General features: G+C 35.3%; 1 protein-coding gene across 4 annotated transcripts in view; it reads left to right on the forward strand.

Annotated features, from left to right (window-relative positions):
* The window catches only part of LOC150097387 (spectrin beta chain-like), a 795,721-nt gene that overhangs the window by 682,099 nt on the left and 95,474 nt on the right, over positions 1 to 18,148 (forward strand). For all 4 annotated transcript variants that reach the window (XM_090407783.1, XM_090407784.1, XM_090407785.1 and 1 more), the window contains exon 40: positions 6,030 to 6,134. In XM_090407783.1, the coding sequence (XP_090263909.1) occupies positions 6,030 to 6,134 (105 nt within the window). The remainder of the gene's footprint in view (positions 1 to 6,029; positions 6,135 to 18,148) is intronic.

Raw genomic sequence — 18,148 nt, forward strand, 5'->3', positions numbered from 1 at the left:
TATAATATTTCATTATTAATCACAAAAGCGGGAAAACCACACACAATTGGTGATGAATTAATCTTACTGGCAGTAAAAGAAGTAATAAACATTGTGCTTCATAAGCCAGCGTCGGATATCATCAGGAAATTCCTTTGAGCAATAATTCAGTGCAAAGAAGAATTGATGAAATGGCTGAAGACGTTGAAAAATCATTGTGCGATTATTTGAACACATGCCAATTTTCCATTCAACTCGATGAATCAACTCTCCCAAATAATGAACCACTACTCTTATCATACGTACGATTCATAAAAGAAGAAAAAGTTTGTCAAGAATTATTATTTGCTAAAAACTTGGAAGCAGATACAAAGGGAGAATCTATGTATCATGAATAAGTTTTTCAAGAGAAAGACATTCCTATTTGTAATATTTTGTCTGCTGCTACTGATGGTCCTCCAGCAATGACAGGGCACCACAAGGGTTTCATAGCGCATTTGAAACAAGCAGTACCAAATGTAATCGCTATACATTGTGTTCTTCATCGTCAACATTTGGTTGCGAAAAATTTAAGTGAACGCCTGCACACGTCGCTTCATTACGTTATTAGAGTAGTCAACAAGATTAAAAGCAATTCATTGAGTGACAGATTGTTTAGCCAACTTTGTAGTGAAAAATGATGAAGATTTCAATCATTTGCTGCTTCACACAGAAGTTCACTGGCTTTCAAAAGATATTTGTCTGAATCGATTTTACAATTTGTTTGATTCAGTACTAGAGTTCCTAGAAAACAGAGACGACGGATTGCGGGCCAACCTGGTTACATCCAAAAATGACATCGCTTATTTGACAGACCTCTATAAAATATTTAATGAAGTCAATCTACAACTACAAGGTGATGAATTGAATTTAATTAAAACAAAAAACGTTATTGCCGCTTTTGTAGGGAAACTTCTTCTGTTCAAGTGGGCCGAGGGGAATACAGCCACTTTTCAAATTTATCAGCAGTGTCTCTCAAAAAGGAAGATTTACTTACATACTGCCAACACTTGGAGGTTCTCCATGCTGATTTCAATGAGCGATTCAAGGATATTCTAAACATGAATATACCAAATTGGGTTCTAGATCCTTTCTCACATGTAAGCATGGATCATCAAATTTAGAAGTGGAACTCGTAAAACTCGCAACAAATGAAGAACTAAAAATAAAATTCAAAACTGGATACCAAGAGTTCTCGCTTCAAAAATCAATACCGACACTGTACCCTTGATTATGGGAAATAGTGCAGAAATTTTTAATTGCATTTCCATCTTCTTATTTGGCTGAGCGTGGGTTTAGTGCTGTAGTGAATTTACTATCTAAGAAAAGGAACCAATTGCATATAACTGAGCGTGGTGATTTACGACTGTTTTTAACGAAAGTTGAACCCGATATTAACAAACTTTTAAAAATGCACCAGGCTCATCCTTCACATTAATTTATTTGTTGTTTGTATTTTTACTTTGTAAGTTCGAAATAAACCATCTAATTCATTTATATACTAATGTAATGCAATCTCTTAATATGTATACTGAATTTTCATATTTAAACCATTGTATGAAACTTCACATTAATTTGTTATTTTTGCTTTGTATTTTTACTTTATAAGTTAGAAATAAACAATTTTGTAATATATTTAATGGTGTTTTAATTATTACAATAAGATTCTTACTAATGCAATGCAATCTCTTAATTGTATTCCACATTTTCATATTTAAACCGTGAAGATGAAAGTGTGCATAATGTTATTCGAGCATACATTTTACAATCTTTACATATGGGCTACATTTCACCAAAATCGGTATAGCAATAACTTTGTTCAAGATGAAGCACATATTGGTCACTTCTTTTTAGAAATTTAATGGCATAAGCAGTAATGTATCATTAGTTGCTATTTACGTCAAAAATATCAAACGGCTTGAACGTGGAAAACTGTTATAATGGGGGGGTACAAAATTTATGTCTTGCAAAGTGGGTGGTGGCCTGAAAAAGTTTGGAAACCTATGGTCTAGATTCTACTCCACCAAATATCTTGGCATCTATCAACCATCCTCCTATCCATGCCACCAGTTTCATATTTATTCCCATTTGCTCCAACTTACATAATAGCTTTTTATGTGGTATTCGGCCAAATGCTTTTGCAAAGTCTAATAGTACAATGGAGTAACGATTTTCTTTATCCAATTTCAGTGTCACTTTATTATAATATTTGAATCAATCACTATGGCAGGAGCATAGAGTATCATATTTCTCTCCACACATTCTTGAATTTCACCTTTAAGTAACTTTTCCAATACCTTAACCAATACTCCAGAGATACTATTGGTCTGTAATTTTTCTGTCTTGGAGCCACCTTTATATAATGGAACTATATAAAGGTGGCTCCAGGGTTTCACTCCCTTGGCCAGAGCTGAGACTTAGATTAAACAATTTTGTCAGGGGCACTGCTAGTTTTCTTGCACATTCTCATGGACTGATGCTATCTGCTGTATTCACAATGATATTTTTCAATGTGCTGAGCACCTCCTCTCATAAATTAAAGATGCCAAGAAATTATATTCTTGATTTAATCCTTTATCTAAGTGTAAACAAATAAAATTTGCATCTGAAGTATTTTCAGGACAGGGCAAAAAAATGATTAAATCAAGAATATAATTTTTTGGCATCTTTAATTTCATTGTTTTACCATACCACTCACCTTCTTGCTTGTGCTTTATATTGCTGTTGAACACTCCAGAGTCCTGATATCACTGGTTATTTATCTTTGGACCCTTTTTAGTGTTTCCACATCATAATAAAAACTAGGTGACCAAATCTAAGCACAATAGTCCATATAGAGGCACTACTACCTTCTTATTCCTACATGTTAATGTATTTTTTATCATAGCAGTAATATGATGTGCAGTCTTTGTAACACGTGTGATGCGCCCTCAGAACTTCAGTCCACTGTCCATCATCACTCCAAGATCCTGAATCTCGTCCACTTCCTGAAGTACAGCTCCATCAATACAGTACATATCCTTGGAGCCAAAGTCACCACACAACTTTCATGGACACAGATCAACATAACAGTGAGAACTATCTCTGATACCTTAAGGTCTGCTCTTTTCCTATGGTTGCTTCTCCTTTATCACATCACTCTCCATGCTTCAAAAGAGAAAAGCTACTATCAGAAAAATAAATAAAATAACATCAAGCTTTCCATACATCAAGATATCTCCCTACCTCAAACTTGCGATCTTATCTCCAGATTGCAGATCTGTCTTGTGAAAATAACAGATGATATCCCCCAGCACTATTGGAGAAGATTCTGAAATGAACTTCAGAGTAACTGATCACAGATCCAACCATCAAACCTCCAGGACTCAATCTCTCTCAACACCTTTGAAGGTAGCTAAACAGATTTAGGACCAGGAAAGCCTGCTGTGCTCACTTATTGAATCTGTGGAGAATTTCACAGTCACCCATTTGCACACGTCACTGTGTATGCAGACTATGCATTATACCACTCATAACTGCCTTCACTCCTTTCCTGGAGGCCATAGGAGCTTGCACTTACTCTCAAATAGTGTATCAGTTGGTTGACTGAACTCTCAATCTTATATAGTTTTGTTCATTAATTTCTTGTATTTTTCCCCTCTGGATCACACTACCTGATGTGGATTTTTATTTTCTCATATAATATTTAACAACATCATTTTAAAGGGTTTTACAGTTTTAAATTCTCCAAGTCATTCTAGAGTTATGATAAAACTCAGCTCTGGTTTATTTCTTACAAAAAAATCCTTTTCTTCCATCATCTTACTTTAACAACTTCCAAATCTGTAGACTAAGATGAGATTTCTGTTCTTGGACTTACTCTCTCTTAGACTAAACATATTATACATTGCCTTCCTGTCATCCAGAAAAATTGCATTTTCTCTTTTGCTCAAGGCATCTCTGAATGGCTTTTATCCCTATACAGATCTCTCCAACTATTGAATAATGCAAATTTCTGGTAGTGCACTCCTAAGAGCTTCCTATAAATACTTGAATCACTACAAAAGGGAGTAATTTAGGCTGATCATTGATCCATCAAAATGCAAACAGCAAAAACTGAATATCTGTGTGATTCACTCCCCATTCTTTCACACACATATTATTCAGTTTTTGCTGTTTGCATTTCCTACAAATATTTCTATAGACATTGTTCATCATTATCCATGAAAATAAATCTATTAATACGTGTAGCAGCTCTTCACTTCCCCTTCACAGTTCATCTTCATGCTCATGAAGAACAAATGTTTCTTTATCTTTCTTTTCTTTCATATTAAAATAATGAAAAAAGAATATCATCAGAATGATAACTATGATTATACTGTCTGTCTCCCTCCTCTCCTTCTGTGATGTTTGTATTGAGTTTCAAAATACCCATAGCAGTGCTCTTTTACCATGGTTTGCATGTTCTATTCAATATTTCAAATCTTATGCAGTCCTGTTGAATTTTTTGAATCTGTAGTATACTATAATTATCATCTTAGTATACACACAATTCCCCTATTTTTGGTATGTGTTCAGTTTTTTTATGAATACTGCATGCTATATCACTTCAATATTTTATATGTACAGATTGTTACTTTGGTGTCACAGTCGAACATAGTCTAACTTACTGAAAACATTTGGTAAAAACTAAGTTGAAGATATCTGCCAGGAACAACATCATAAACAAGCTGACAGGAACAACTTGGGGTTTTATTGCCTCAAATCTTAGAAAAGTAGCCCTGGCTCTAGTCTTCCCTGTTGTCAAGTATTGTTCACCAGCTTGAAGCCGAAGTCACCACATGAATTGTAGACACATAGCTTAACATAACATTGAGAACATTTCTGGTACCTTATGATCTACTCCTCTCCCATGGTTACCTGTTCTTCCCCATATCACTCCTCCATGCTTCAGAAGAGAATCTATCATCAAAGAAATAATGACAATCAGAAATAACATATCTTCATATTTATCAAAATATCTCTTCACCTCCACATGCAACCTTGCTTCAGATCTCCCATATGGCTTGTGAAATTACCAGATGATGATGATTCATAGGACTGGTGGAGAAGACTCTAAAATGAACTGCAAGCAAGTACCTGATCACAGATCCAACCATCAAATCTCCAGGACTCAATCTACCTCGACACCTCTGACATCAGCTAAACAGATTTAGGACTGGACAAAGCCACTTTGCCCACTTACTACATCTGTGGGGAATTTTAGTCACCCTTTGTGTGTGTGCGTGCCATGCAGACTATACATTATATCACTGACTGCCCCTTACACTACTTTCCTGTAGGCCTCAGTAATTTGCCTTTATTCCCAGCAGACAGTGCCGTTGACTGGTTAACTGAGCTGTCAGTCTCTATATAGTTTTGCTCAACAAATTCTTGTATTTCCCCCATATGCTAAACAATTAAAATAAATGTACAGATTATATTAAGCTTTCATTTTTAATATAGGATCAGTTCCAGTTGTCATCATTACAAAAGAATTTCTTAGTCCTTTCCCTCCTCCCCATTCCAGCATAAGTTTTATATTTCATTTTGCTAGAGGAGACATACTGTAATGTATTTTAAGATGCATATATATTTAAGTTTCATTATTATTATTACATTTAGCCATTGAAGTAATAATGGCTTGATAGAATCATTTATAATCATATAATACATGATACAAATTTTGTGATACAGTTAACTCAACCTTCATAATAACACACCATTATAGTGAATCCATTTACTCGAACAAGCCACTAAAAAATTGCTACTAAAATGACATCAGTAATGTTACTCAAAAATAAAATTCCTCATAATAAGCAATTCTTTTCGATTTTAAGATTTTGTTATGTTGAAAATTGAGTGTAAGAGATTAAAAGTTTATGAAAGAATGTTTACTGATGTCTGTATGTGTGCATATACTGTGTGTGTGTTTTTATATATATATATATATATATGTATGTATGTATGTGTGTGTGTTTATTTATTCATAGCACACAATAGATGATGTTGAGCAGTTACTTAAAAAGCATGAAGCATTCGAAAAATCAGCTGCTGCACAAGAGGAACGATTTGCTGCTTTAGAACGTCTCACAACGGTAATTACAATCAGTTTTAATAGTAGTTCAGGTAGTTCTTGTTTAAATCGTGAATTTGAGTATATACTTCAACCTTGTAGCTTTATTCTTCAGAAAATAGTGTACTCACTTGCTGGTGAAACTTGTCAAATTCCAAGATTATGTATTGTCACTTTATTGAATATTATATTTTTATACCATTATTTCCACATTTATAAACCTATAAAATGTTCCAATTTTATTTGACACATATCTTCCAAAATTATCTTAGATATGTATATGCCATAATTATTTTACTTTATAAAGCTGAGCATTCACTTTACCAACTGAAAAACTTGAGACTTACTACAACATTAGATATGGAACTGTTTTAAATATAAACATGAACTTAGAGAAATCTGCATACTGAGAAGGTTTCATTCTTTTACTAATAGAAATTAAACAGAAAGAATAAAAAATCTTTAAAAAGAAAGGTTTATATAAAAGAGGAAATACTTATTGAACTTTTTATCTTCATGTGAAAAACATGAATTTGTATAGATTACTTAGCTGATGAATTGCATGCATCAATGGGCAATAAACACAGTTCATTATATATGTTAAAATTAATGCAATTAACACACACAGATAGCTCTGTGTGTGTGTGTGTGTGTGTGTGTGTGTGTGTGTGTGTGTGTGTGTGTGTGTGTGTTATGCTGATCTCATACATGAGAAATCAAAGAACCCATAAGTATATTAGTACTATGTGTCAAGTGCAAGTGAGAAAATCCTGATATCTGTTGACTCTTATGACAAGATCTAATATACACATACTGTCCACTGAATTAGAAACTTTTATTTAATACCATTTTAGAGTTCCTTTAGCCCAAATTACAGCACATATGTGGTTTGGCATAGATATTACGAGGTGTTGGATTGCATATATGTCTTCAACATACCAGGTGTTTACCTTTAGCTGTCTCAGATTTGATGGAAGAGGACTTTGCCCCCAGATCTGTTTTTCTAACATGTCCCATGCATGATGGACAGTAGCATTGTTTTCCATGAAATAACCATCACCTGGTGGATAAAAAGTCAACATTGCAGGATGGACTTGATCAGCAACAATGTTCAGATATTTTTTGGAAGACACTCAACCTTCCAGCAATATCAGAGGGCTGGTTCTGTACCAACATGCCCCATGCCATCATTTCACCTCCAGAACTTTGAGTTGTGTTTATAAGGCAAGCTGGGTTCATTGCTTCATGGGGTTCCTGTTAAACTCTCTGATTGCCATCAGTACAGAACAAGGTGTATTGTTGACTCATCAGACCATGACTTTTCTGGTTTTCCAATGTGCAGTCATGGTGTTCCTGATGCCACTATAGATGAACCTCCCAGTTCTTTGCAGAAATCAGTGGTTTCTATATAACCAATACTGATCCTCTTCAATTCCCTGCACATAGTTCAATGAGATATTGGTTGGAAACAGCCTTTATTAAATGCTTCAGTCAATTGCTGCACACAAAAACTTCTGTTTGTCTGTACGAGCCTTCTCAGGCGATGGTGATCTTGTTCCTGATAGACTTTCTTAAGACCATAGTTATGCCTCCTAGACAACCAATGTTATTATTTTTCCACTGATTAAATACCTGGGATATCTTAACCATTTGAGAAACTAGTCAGTTCTGCTATTTTCAAAATCGTGGCCCCAGGCAGACAGGCACCCACAATTAGTTCTTTATCAAACTCCAAAAGATCCTTTCTTTTTCCCATTGCGATTAACTGTATTGATGATTACTGACCAGCAGCATTCTGAAATAGTTTACTATGGTGACACACATGACTAATTATTTTGCATATATGCTGCATAAGAGACTTTCACGTGTACCTGCATAATGGTTTCTAATTCAGTAGCCCAGGGGAGGGGGGGGGACCAAGGGGTTTCTTCGGAAAAAATCCTTTTACCCCCACTTCTCATTAAGCTGGGATTGATGAAGCAATTTGTCGAGGGTTTGTCGAAAGAACGAGAGTGTTTTAAATACATCTGTGCAAAATTTACGGGATTATCTACAGCAAAATTGAAAGAAGGTATTTTTATCAGTCCAGACATCAGGAAACTTATGAAGGATAAACTGTTTGAAGAAAAAATGGCAACTGTTGAAAAAGAAGCATGGAAAGCTTTGAAAGAGGTGATGAAATCTATAAAATGATTGTGGAAGACATGTTACAGAAATTCAAGGATTTGGGATGCTCATGAACTTAAAAGTGCACTTTCTCAACTCTCATTTAGACTATTTCCTGAGAATCTGGGAACTGTCAGCGAAGAGCAAGGAGAGCGATTCTACCAAGACATCAAGAAGATGGAAAGAAGGTATCAGGGCAGGTGGAATGTCAACATGATGGTAGACCATTAATGGGTGTTGCACAGAGACAACCTGGGAAAAGAATTTCACAGAAAAAGTTCAAAAAGAAGCTTTGAAGGAAAAAGACATGACAACGAAATATAAAGTATGTACTAAAGATTAATCTTTAATTACTTACTTTACACATTTTACTTCCGGGTTCTAATGTGACTCTTTCTGGCCATTCCTTCTTGATGCAATGTTGCTCTCGATCTCGGCTGTCCCACTTGCACAAAAGCATGGGTATTTGATGTATCCTCTTTGTTAGGTGAATTTTTGCAACCTCTTGAAGCCATTACAAACACCACTTAAAATAACAAATGAATCAACATTATTACACAACATTACGTAAAAACATAAAAAAAAAATCACAAACACATTAAATTAAATCTTCACACTAACTTAGAAAATATGCCACCTTTCAGAAATATGATAACCTTAGTAGCCAATGACTAAAGTTCAACTAAAGAATTGCACAAGAAAATGTAAGTATCTGTGACAACAGGAAAGTCATCCATTATCTTGGCGAATCAGGTTCAAAGTAGCCACCTGCACTAAAATTACAAATTAATTAATTATTTAGAAACTACATCAAAGCTAAATTCTATTTAAGATAACATGAGAGAAACATTCTTTCTTATAAAGTTTTCTTACAGTAACAATGATGTCCTATTTTTAACATTACTATTGTTATATTAGATTTAGGATTCTGGATTACTTACAGTCCTGTTTATAGTTAACTCTTAGGGAGAAAGGTTCCATGGGTAGAATATGTGCCTTCCATATGCTTGGGATTTTTAGACCATCATTATTGTTCAGATTGGGATGGTTGATAAGAATCTCACAGGCTTCCTTAAATTTGCGTTCATACCATGTTTTGGTGTGATGTAAACAACTGGTGCTCTTCCAGTCGGTTCTATGTAAAGTGTTCTGGGCATGATCAGAAAGGCAGCTTCACCATAGTTATTATATTTAATGTGTCATTTATGTTCCTTTTGTCTGATAGGAATTGTGCATCTTGTTTCCCTTATATATATATTATAGATTACAGGTGCAATAAATACGGTATACTCCAGGGTGGGCTAGCGGAGGGAGTGGGTCTTTGGATGAGTTGAGTAAGCTTTTTAATTTTGCAGTAGGTTTAAAGGTGGCTTTGAGGTTGTGCTTCTGTAGTATTCTGTTTATTTTATCTGATGTCCATTTAATGTAAGGAATGGTTATAGTTTTTTTTGTAGTCTGGTTTATCTTTGTTTTTTATTGAGGTCTTGTAGAGAATTTTGTTAATAGTGTTTTGGCTGTAACCATTTTTTAGAAAAGTATTGCTGATAACTTTAAATTCGTCTTTCAGTGCTTGTTTATTGGAGCAGATATCTTCAAAGCCCTGTTTGTTGGAGTATTAATGACACCCAATATGTGTCAGTTTCTGGTACACGGTGAAGGAAGACATGTGACAAGTGTATCTAGAAACAGAAGTGTGTTCTATTTTTCAATCTCAATTGTGAACTGTATGCATTTGTGTTGTTTGTTTAGGTGGCTAAGGAAAGTGTCTGGCAGCCATGGGACCAGATCGTGAAAACATTGTCAACGTATCTAAGCCAGATTTTGGGTTTTAAAGGAGAGGAATCTAGAGCATGTTGCTCAAAATGTTCCATATAAAAAGCAATATGGGGAGGATAATGGCAAGCCCATAGCTGTGCCTTCTTTTTGTAGGTAGAAAGCATTGTGCCATGCAAAATAATCAAAACATAATACATGCGCAAAGAGCGCCATGATATCTGGAGGGAATTTGTTCTGTAAAAGAAGGATTGTGTCATTGATTGGGACATTTGTAAAGAGTGCAGAGATGTAAAAACTGACCAATAAATCATCTTTTTCTAATGTAATGTCTTTGATTATGTTTATGAAGTGTTGTTTGTTTCTGATATAGTAGGGGGAATGAACTACCAACTCATTGAGTGTTGCCGCTAATTTCTTGGCTAGGTGATAATTGGGGCTGTCTATACTTTCGGCCGGAGTGGTGTGTTCTGCTTGTGTATCTTTGGTATACTGTAAATTCTCAGGGAACGAGCATAGTGCGGAAGTAATTTTTTGACTGTATCTTTGGGCCATGTAGTAATTGATTTAAGTAATTTTTCTGTTTTCTTTTTTTATTCTATTGGTTGGGTCGTAGTTAACAACCCTGCCAATAAGTGGTTCAGTTTAGAATAATGGTGGCACTTCCTTTATCAGCTCTAGTTATTACGATGTTCGAATTTGATTTTAACGATTTCACCGTTGTTGATTCGTGTTTTGTTAAGTTGCTTGTTATTGTTTTCTTATGATTTATATTTAAAATGTTGGCGGTTTCTAAACGTATTTTGTCTGCTATGTTATTTGGGATGAATCTTAAGCCTCTCAATATTACAAATAAAATCCGGTTTGTTCATCAATCTGGGTGCTACGGCAAAATTTAAACTGAGTAGCGAGAGTTCATCTTTGTTTAAGGCGTGGTTGGATGGGTTAACTACATTACTGTTACCTGCAGGCGATTGGTGGCTCCTGTTATTTCTTGCTTCTGGTTGGTTTTGTAAACATTCGCTGTGAAGAAATTCGAATGTGTCCATTAGCTTACAATCTTTTAGTCTGTGAAATTTGGATATGAGACATAAAAAGGCAGGTATCTTTGGATAAATCTTCTTCTAATTCAAAAGCCAAATGAAAACTTATTATTCATCTTAGAGCAGTGAATAAGGTTATGAATCCAATTGACTTTCCATTGTATAAGATTGATTAATGGTTAATGAGTTTTGACATAGCTCATTCATTTTCAAAGCTTGATCTAAATTCATGTTATTTTCAGATTCCTCTGAGAAAGGAAGATCGCATGTATAGTAATTGCATTTTCTACCAAATGGCAGAAATATTATGTGGAATACCCCAAAGTACAAGGAATTCAGCTGTATCGTTCCATTCACTGATGAATTTCATTTTAGCTGAATATCTAGGAAAGAGAGCACTAGTATTTCATGATGAGGTGCTAATTTACTTTAATAATCCAGACAGCAACAGCCTGAATTTTATAAATATCTCCTTGATTTCTAATCTGTCCAAAGCCTCAGGGAACCCAGAATGCCAAGCAGTCAAAAAAGATCAAGACACTATATTTCATAGATACCCCAACACATAGACTTAATATCTTTTACACACTATCAGGCCAAAGTACAGTATGTGAGACATAATAGGAAAACCAGTTTAGATCCAATTAGTCAAACAACTAGTGCTAAAATTGTATGGGATAAAATTCAGAAATGAAAGGTAGATTTTAGAACATACCATTTGTCTACTCTGTAGCACAGTGGATGTGTTGTTGCTGATCCCAAAACTATTGAAAACATTTTGGGAGAAAATTTTGCAGCATCTCTGCAACAGCTTCATATCGCCCTGAATATTTAATATTGAAAGAGCAACAAGAGAAAAAGCAGATAAAATTTTCTACCAGTGGGCTTCAGCCATACAATCAGCCATTTGTTAAGGAATTACTAAAAAATAACTGAGATGGTGTGACAGTTAAAAGACTTTCATTGTCCTGCCCCATTGCAGGGTCCTGGTGGCATCCATTATGAACTGATAAAACATCTTCCATGATTCTCCTTCTCTTAATAAACAACAGAATACTTACAGAGGAAGAGTTGATTAGCATTAGTCAGTTGTCCTTGCTGTCCCAAAACTAGAAAAGAATCCAACACAAGCAAATAATTATCGACCTTTGCTCTTACCAGACTTCTGGTATTTAGAAAGCATTGATCTTCTCACTAGTACACGATATGGTTTTCGTAGACATAATTTAACTTTGAACTATTTGGTCCATGTAGAAACTTGTATGTAAGAGATGCATTCCTGAAACAAGAACATCTGGTTTCAGTTTTCTTTGACATGGATGAAGCTTATGACAGCCTGGAGATATGGCATATTAAAAGATCTCTTTAACCTAGATCTCTGAGGACACCATCCTGTATTTATTAAAATGTTATCTAGCTGAGTCTTCCTTGTCCAAGTTGGAAGTATTCTATCTCAGTCATATCATCAAGAAGTGGGTGTTCCTCCATAGCTCCAAGTGTGACATTCTTTGCTGTGAACAGTGCTTTCCTGGTAATGCTATATATATTGATGATTTCAGTATTTATTGTCACTCTTGTAACATGAGAGTAATTAAAAGACAACTTCAAAAATCAGTTGATCATGTTTATTCATGGGCTCTTAATAATGGATTCAGGTTTTCAACACAAACAAGCATGTGTACACTTCTGCAGAAAATGCTCTCTTCACCCAGATCTTCCATTAAGAATTGTAGAAAGTATCATTCTAGTAGCAGCAGAAGCCAAGATATTAGTAGGTTTACTAAGAATTAGATATTGAATTGAACAAAGAATGGCTTGGGCATTGCCCACTTAAAGTATTCTGATGTTTTCATTGCAGAACCAAGGCAAACTGAAAAGCCAGCCACTAAAACAAACTCAAGCTTAACCTCAGTAGAATTAAATCTAGGTAATCAATGTAAGGTGTATTGACAGAAAAGAACTGGAGAATTATCAGTAATTGTCATTATTGATTTCATTTATCTAAATCAAGACAAAAATAAGTAAGATTCTTCTAAATAACAACCACAAGATGTTATATTCTGAACAGTAATCAGTGAATGGAAGAGGCAGCTATGGTGTTCAATGCTAAACACAGTAAATCTTGAATAGCATGGGGAAACATCAAAATGGGGAATGGGACAGTGAGACTTGTGCCTGTGGTCCCACAGGAAGTTCTTCTCACGAAAAAGTGGAAGAATTTTTCTAGTCATTACAGAAGACAGCTGGTATGAATAAAAGTCGGTCCCCTGTTAGAGACTTAAACAGTGAAGTATGAAAGAAAACCATATAAACAGAAATATTTTGAAAAAAATTCAGAGAAAAGAACATATTTCATAATAATGTAAGCATCTTCTAGATTTCTGTTCAGGACATGGACTAATAATTACTAATACCCTCTTCCAAGATCATCAAATTCCTGACATGTACCCTCAATGGGGGGGAGTGTACAGGATACGATAGTACTACATGAAAAATTTACATCATTACTAACTTCCTATCTACAATTTTCCTCCAAATCAGCCTATTACTTATCAAGACTCCAACATTATTAGATCTTATATTTCTATCATCTAAGGCACTTCGTACCGTATCAATCCACCTATATCCTGGTCTTCCTCTGGGTCGTTTCCCAGCCAACCTGGCAGAAAACACTTGTTTTGTTAATCCCATTCTGTTTAAGTGACCACACCACCTGAGATTAGCTCAGCTAACGCATTCCTGGATGCTGACAATGTCAAGTTCTTTCCTAATATCCTCGTTTTTAATATGATATTGCCATTGATGCCATCTGTTCATGCTTCTAATCCTTCTCAGGACTCTCATATCTGCAGTCTCTAGTCTTTGGTCAAGTGTTTTACTTTTGACCCAGCTCTCAGATCCATAAGTTAAAACTGGTTTGAACACTGTCTTATATACAGCTAATTTAGTGTTCCGACTAATTTCTCTCTTATTCCATATGAATTTATTCAATTGATTTCCTACCATACCAGCTTTGTAGATTCTGTAGTCTATTTCGATATTTAATTTACCACCTTCAGTAAAAATCATGCCTAAGTGGCTGAAATGTTTTACTTGTTCCACATGTTCCCCGTTCACAACACAGTTGACATTTTCAACAATCCTACCTATTTTCATTGTCTTTGTCTTTTTAATGCTCACCCTTCATACCATATCTATTACAACAGTTATTCAGTTTAGTCAGGGTATCTTGCAGATTTGTAGCAGATTTATTTAGAAATATAACATCATCCGCATAAAGCAAAGAGCTGACATTAACATCTCCAATTTTGATATCATGTTTAATACCACTTTCCTTCATAATGTGATCCATATAGATAATGAATAACAGAGTGGATAATGTACATCCTTGTCTCACACCAGATTTAACATTAAACCATCTTCCTGTACTTCCTTCAATTCTAACTGCTGACTTACAACTCAAAGACTAAGTATTGCTTGATATAATGTCCCATTGACACCATATAACTGTAGCGTATTGAATAGCTTCTCTCTTGGCACATTGTCATATGCCTTTTCCAAATCGACAAAACTTAAATACAGATCTCTGTTATATTCCCATGCTTTCTTGACTATTTGTTGTAAAGTGAAGATCTGATCCTGACAGCCTCTATTTGGCCTGAATCCAGCTTGTTCTTCACCAAGCTTTTCTTCCACAATTCTTCTCAATCGTTTCTCAAGTATACTTGCATAGATCTTGCCAGGAACACTCAGTAGGGAAATACCTCTGTAATTCTCACATTCAGTTTTATTTCACTTTTTATATGTGGGTACTATGAGAGCTCTTCTCCAATCATTGGGAATTCGTCCCTCTGTCCAGGCTTTCTGAACTATGCAGTGCAGCCATTGTAAGACTCTTATACCACCATACTTCAGCATTTCTGGTCGAATATCATCTACTCCAGCTGCTTTTCCACATTTCAAGCCTTCGATGGCTTTTTCTACTTCAAGTGTGGATATGTATTCCCGACTGCATGCCTGGTCAGTGTTGTTTATCACTGTGCTGTCATCACTGCTTGTTTCATTTAGCAAATTTTCAAAGTAATTACTCCATACTTCAAATATATCTTTTTCTCCCTTTTTCATGTCACCATTATCATCTCTAACTCCTTTTACGGCACTCTTTCCTCCATTCCTAAGCTTCTTCAACAACCTCCAGAATATTTTGCCACCTTCTTGATATTTATTTTCTATATTCTTGCCAAAGTCCTCACATGACTTTCGTTTAGCTAGTTTTACACAGTGTTTAGCACTTTTGCATTTGGCTCTATATTCTCTAAGAGCACAAGCTGACTTATTTGACAGGAACTTTTGATATGCTTTCTTCTTTTCCTTCACTGCCTCTTTAACTTCCTGTGTCCACCAGTTCCGATTTTTTTATCCTTGCAGACAACCTCACCGCATGCCTCTCGGGCAGAATCAATCGATGTTTTCTTCAGAGTTTGCCACTGAATCTCCAAGGTTTGATTCCTGTTCTCCAACGTTTTCATTTTTTCTTGAATGATCTTTGTGTATTTTAGTCTACAGTTCACATCTGAGAGCTGCTCAACTTTTATTCACTTTAAAACTTTCTTACATGTTATTCTTTTCAATATGAAATTCAATTTTATCCTGCTCAAGACTAAATAGTGATCACTTCCAATTTCAAATCCTGTGTACACTCTGGTGTCCTGCACTAGGGAGAAAACATCACTATCAACAATAATATAGTCAATGAGACTTTTCTTATTCCTTGCCTCTTCTCTCGATGTGAATTTGTGCACAATTTTATGTTGAAACATGGTGTTAGTAATAACCAGTCCATGTCCTGAGCAGAAATCCAACAGGTATTTGCCATTAGTATTAGCTTTGCTCTTTTCTCCAAATTTTTCCAAAATATTTTTGTATGTCTCACAATCATTTCCTACTCTGCTATTTAGATCCCCAACAAGGACCAACTTTTCCTTTTTCATTTTGTCAGTTGCTTTTTCTAAAGCCTCAAAAAATTCCTCCACTTCTACTTTAGTAGAACCTTCTGTGGGACCATAGGCACAAATAAGTCTCATTGTTCAGTTCCCCATTCTCATATTTGCCCACATTACTCTACTTGAGACTGACTGCTATTCAAGAAGATTAGCCTCGTATTTTGCATTGAATACTAAGGCTACCCCTTCTTTTACTTGATTGTCATTGTCTGAATATAACATTTTGTATTTATTGCTCAGAAAGATCTCACCAGTTTTTGTCTTTTTTGTTTGTCACCCCTATTATGTCAATCTGGTACTTATCTAATTCCTCAGCTAGCTCCATTTCTTTGCCATTCAGGCTTCTTATGTTGATAGTGCCGATCTTTAACTTTGGTGATGTTGAGTTGGGGTTTGTTTTCAGATTTGTTCCAGTAGCTGACTTTTTGCTGTTCGCCCTGGTTCCCTGGCAAAAACACTGGGGAGCTTGTTTAACCGAGCGATGCCCCAGCCGGCATGAAATTTTGTCATGTTGTACCATCATTTTTTATTTTGGTTTAACCAATAAGCATACAATTTGGTCGGCTAAATCCCAAATTGCCAGCCCATCCTCGTTCGCTCAGTATCCAAGTAGATACCCAACAGGGTACACCACGAGAAGGTATGGATTGGACATTAGGTCAGAAGCCCTGGTCGGTTCTCCGCATTCCTTTAACCTTTAAAGGCTATGTGGAGGTCTCCTCTCAGTTATACAGCTTTGACCCTTAAGCACCCCTTAAAAGGAATCAGAGATGGCAAATGTGACATAAAAACTGAAGATAAAGATATTTTAGATGTCTGATATAATTATTTCAAAAGATTGTTAAATGAAACAAGAAGTGACACAATAGTGATAGAAAATATTCCAGAGAATTGCAGTCAGAAGTACATAACAGTAAATGTGAAAAGCCACAGATTTATAGTAGCTGCACTGTGTTATTCAAAAAGCCTAGTCAGAATATCAAATTCTGGATGATTGGATTAGCACTCTCATAGTACTCATCTATAAAAAAGGGAAAGAAAACAATGAGAATTACAGAGGAATTTCTCTACTAAATCACATAACATTGCTGAAAATGCTTCAAAAGAGGCTGAGAAGAAGAACTGTGGAAGAGAAACTTGAGAATAACAAGCTTATTTTCCAATCAAATAAGAGTTATCAGGATCAGATTTTCCATTTAAGGTAGATAGTTGAGAAATCATGGGAATATTACAAGGATTTGTCTCTATGACTGAAAAAGATGCCAAAAAAAAAGCTGCTTTTAGTACTACAATTATGTGGTGTACAGAGCAATATATAGCAATACATAGTCTATATTTATGTTGCAAGTTGACAAAATTGAAAGAGATACAAGATGATTTGATATAAAAATCAGGTGTGCATACAAGGTGCTCTATTCTTATATGTCTTTATGGTGCAAAGTGGCACCAAATTTATGCAGATGTCACACTCCTAAATAAATCCAGTACAAATCTGCAAGATGGATTTCTTAAAACTAAATTGAATGCCTGTTGCAACAAATCTATGAAAATCACACACCCCCCCCATGGAAAACCCATCACTACTAAATAGCTTCAAGCTTCAATAAAAGCTTTAAGCTATTTAGTACTGGCAAATTGCATATAGAAACAAACAATAGAATAAGCAAAGTTGGTTGATGATGGGTGGATGAGTTAACTAAATAAATTTAATATGGAATAAGAGAGAGATTAAATTAGTCAAAACACTGAATTAGCTATATACATATACATGATATTATTCAAACCAATTTTAACTTATAAACCTGAGGGCTAAGTTAAAAATAAAACAGTTGAGATAGGAAAAAACTTGACATTGTTAGCATTTAGAATGTGTGAACAGAGTTAATCTAAAGTAGTATGGTTGAAACAGAATGGGAGAGGAAAAGTTAGCAAATTTCATCAAACATCAAAAGTGTTTGATGCCAGGATTACGGAATAGCCAAGAGAGCAACCAAGATAGGTTAAGTTAAATGCTGTCCTGATTGACTTAGTGGTTAGCATACCTGCTCTCC

This window comes from Typopeltis vanoorti, chromosome 17 (assembly GCF_054136105.1).
Source record: "Typopeltis vanoorti isolate ZY-2024b chromosome 17, IOZ_Tvanoo_1.0, whole genome shotgun sequence".
NCBI lineage: Eukaryota > Metazoa > Arthropoda > Arachnida > Uropygi > Thelyphonidae > Typopeltis > Typopeltis vanoorti.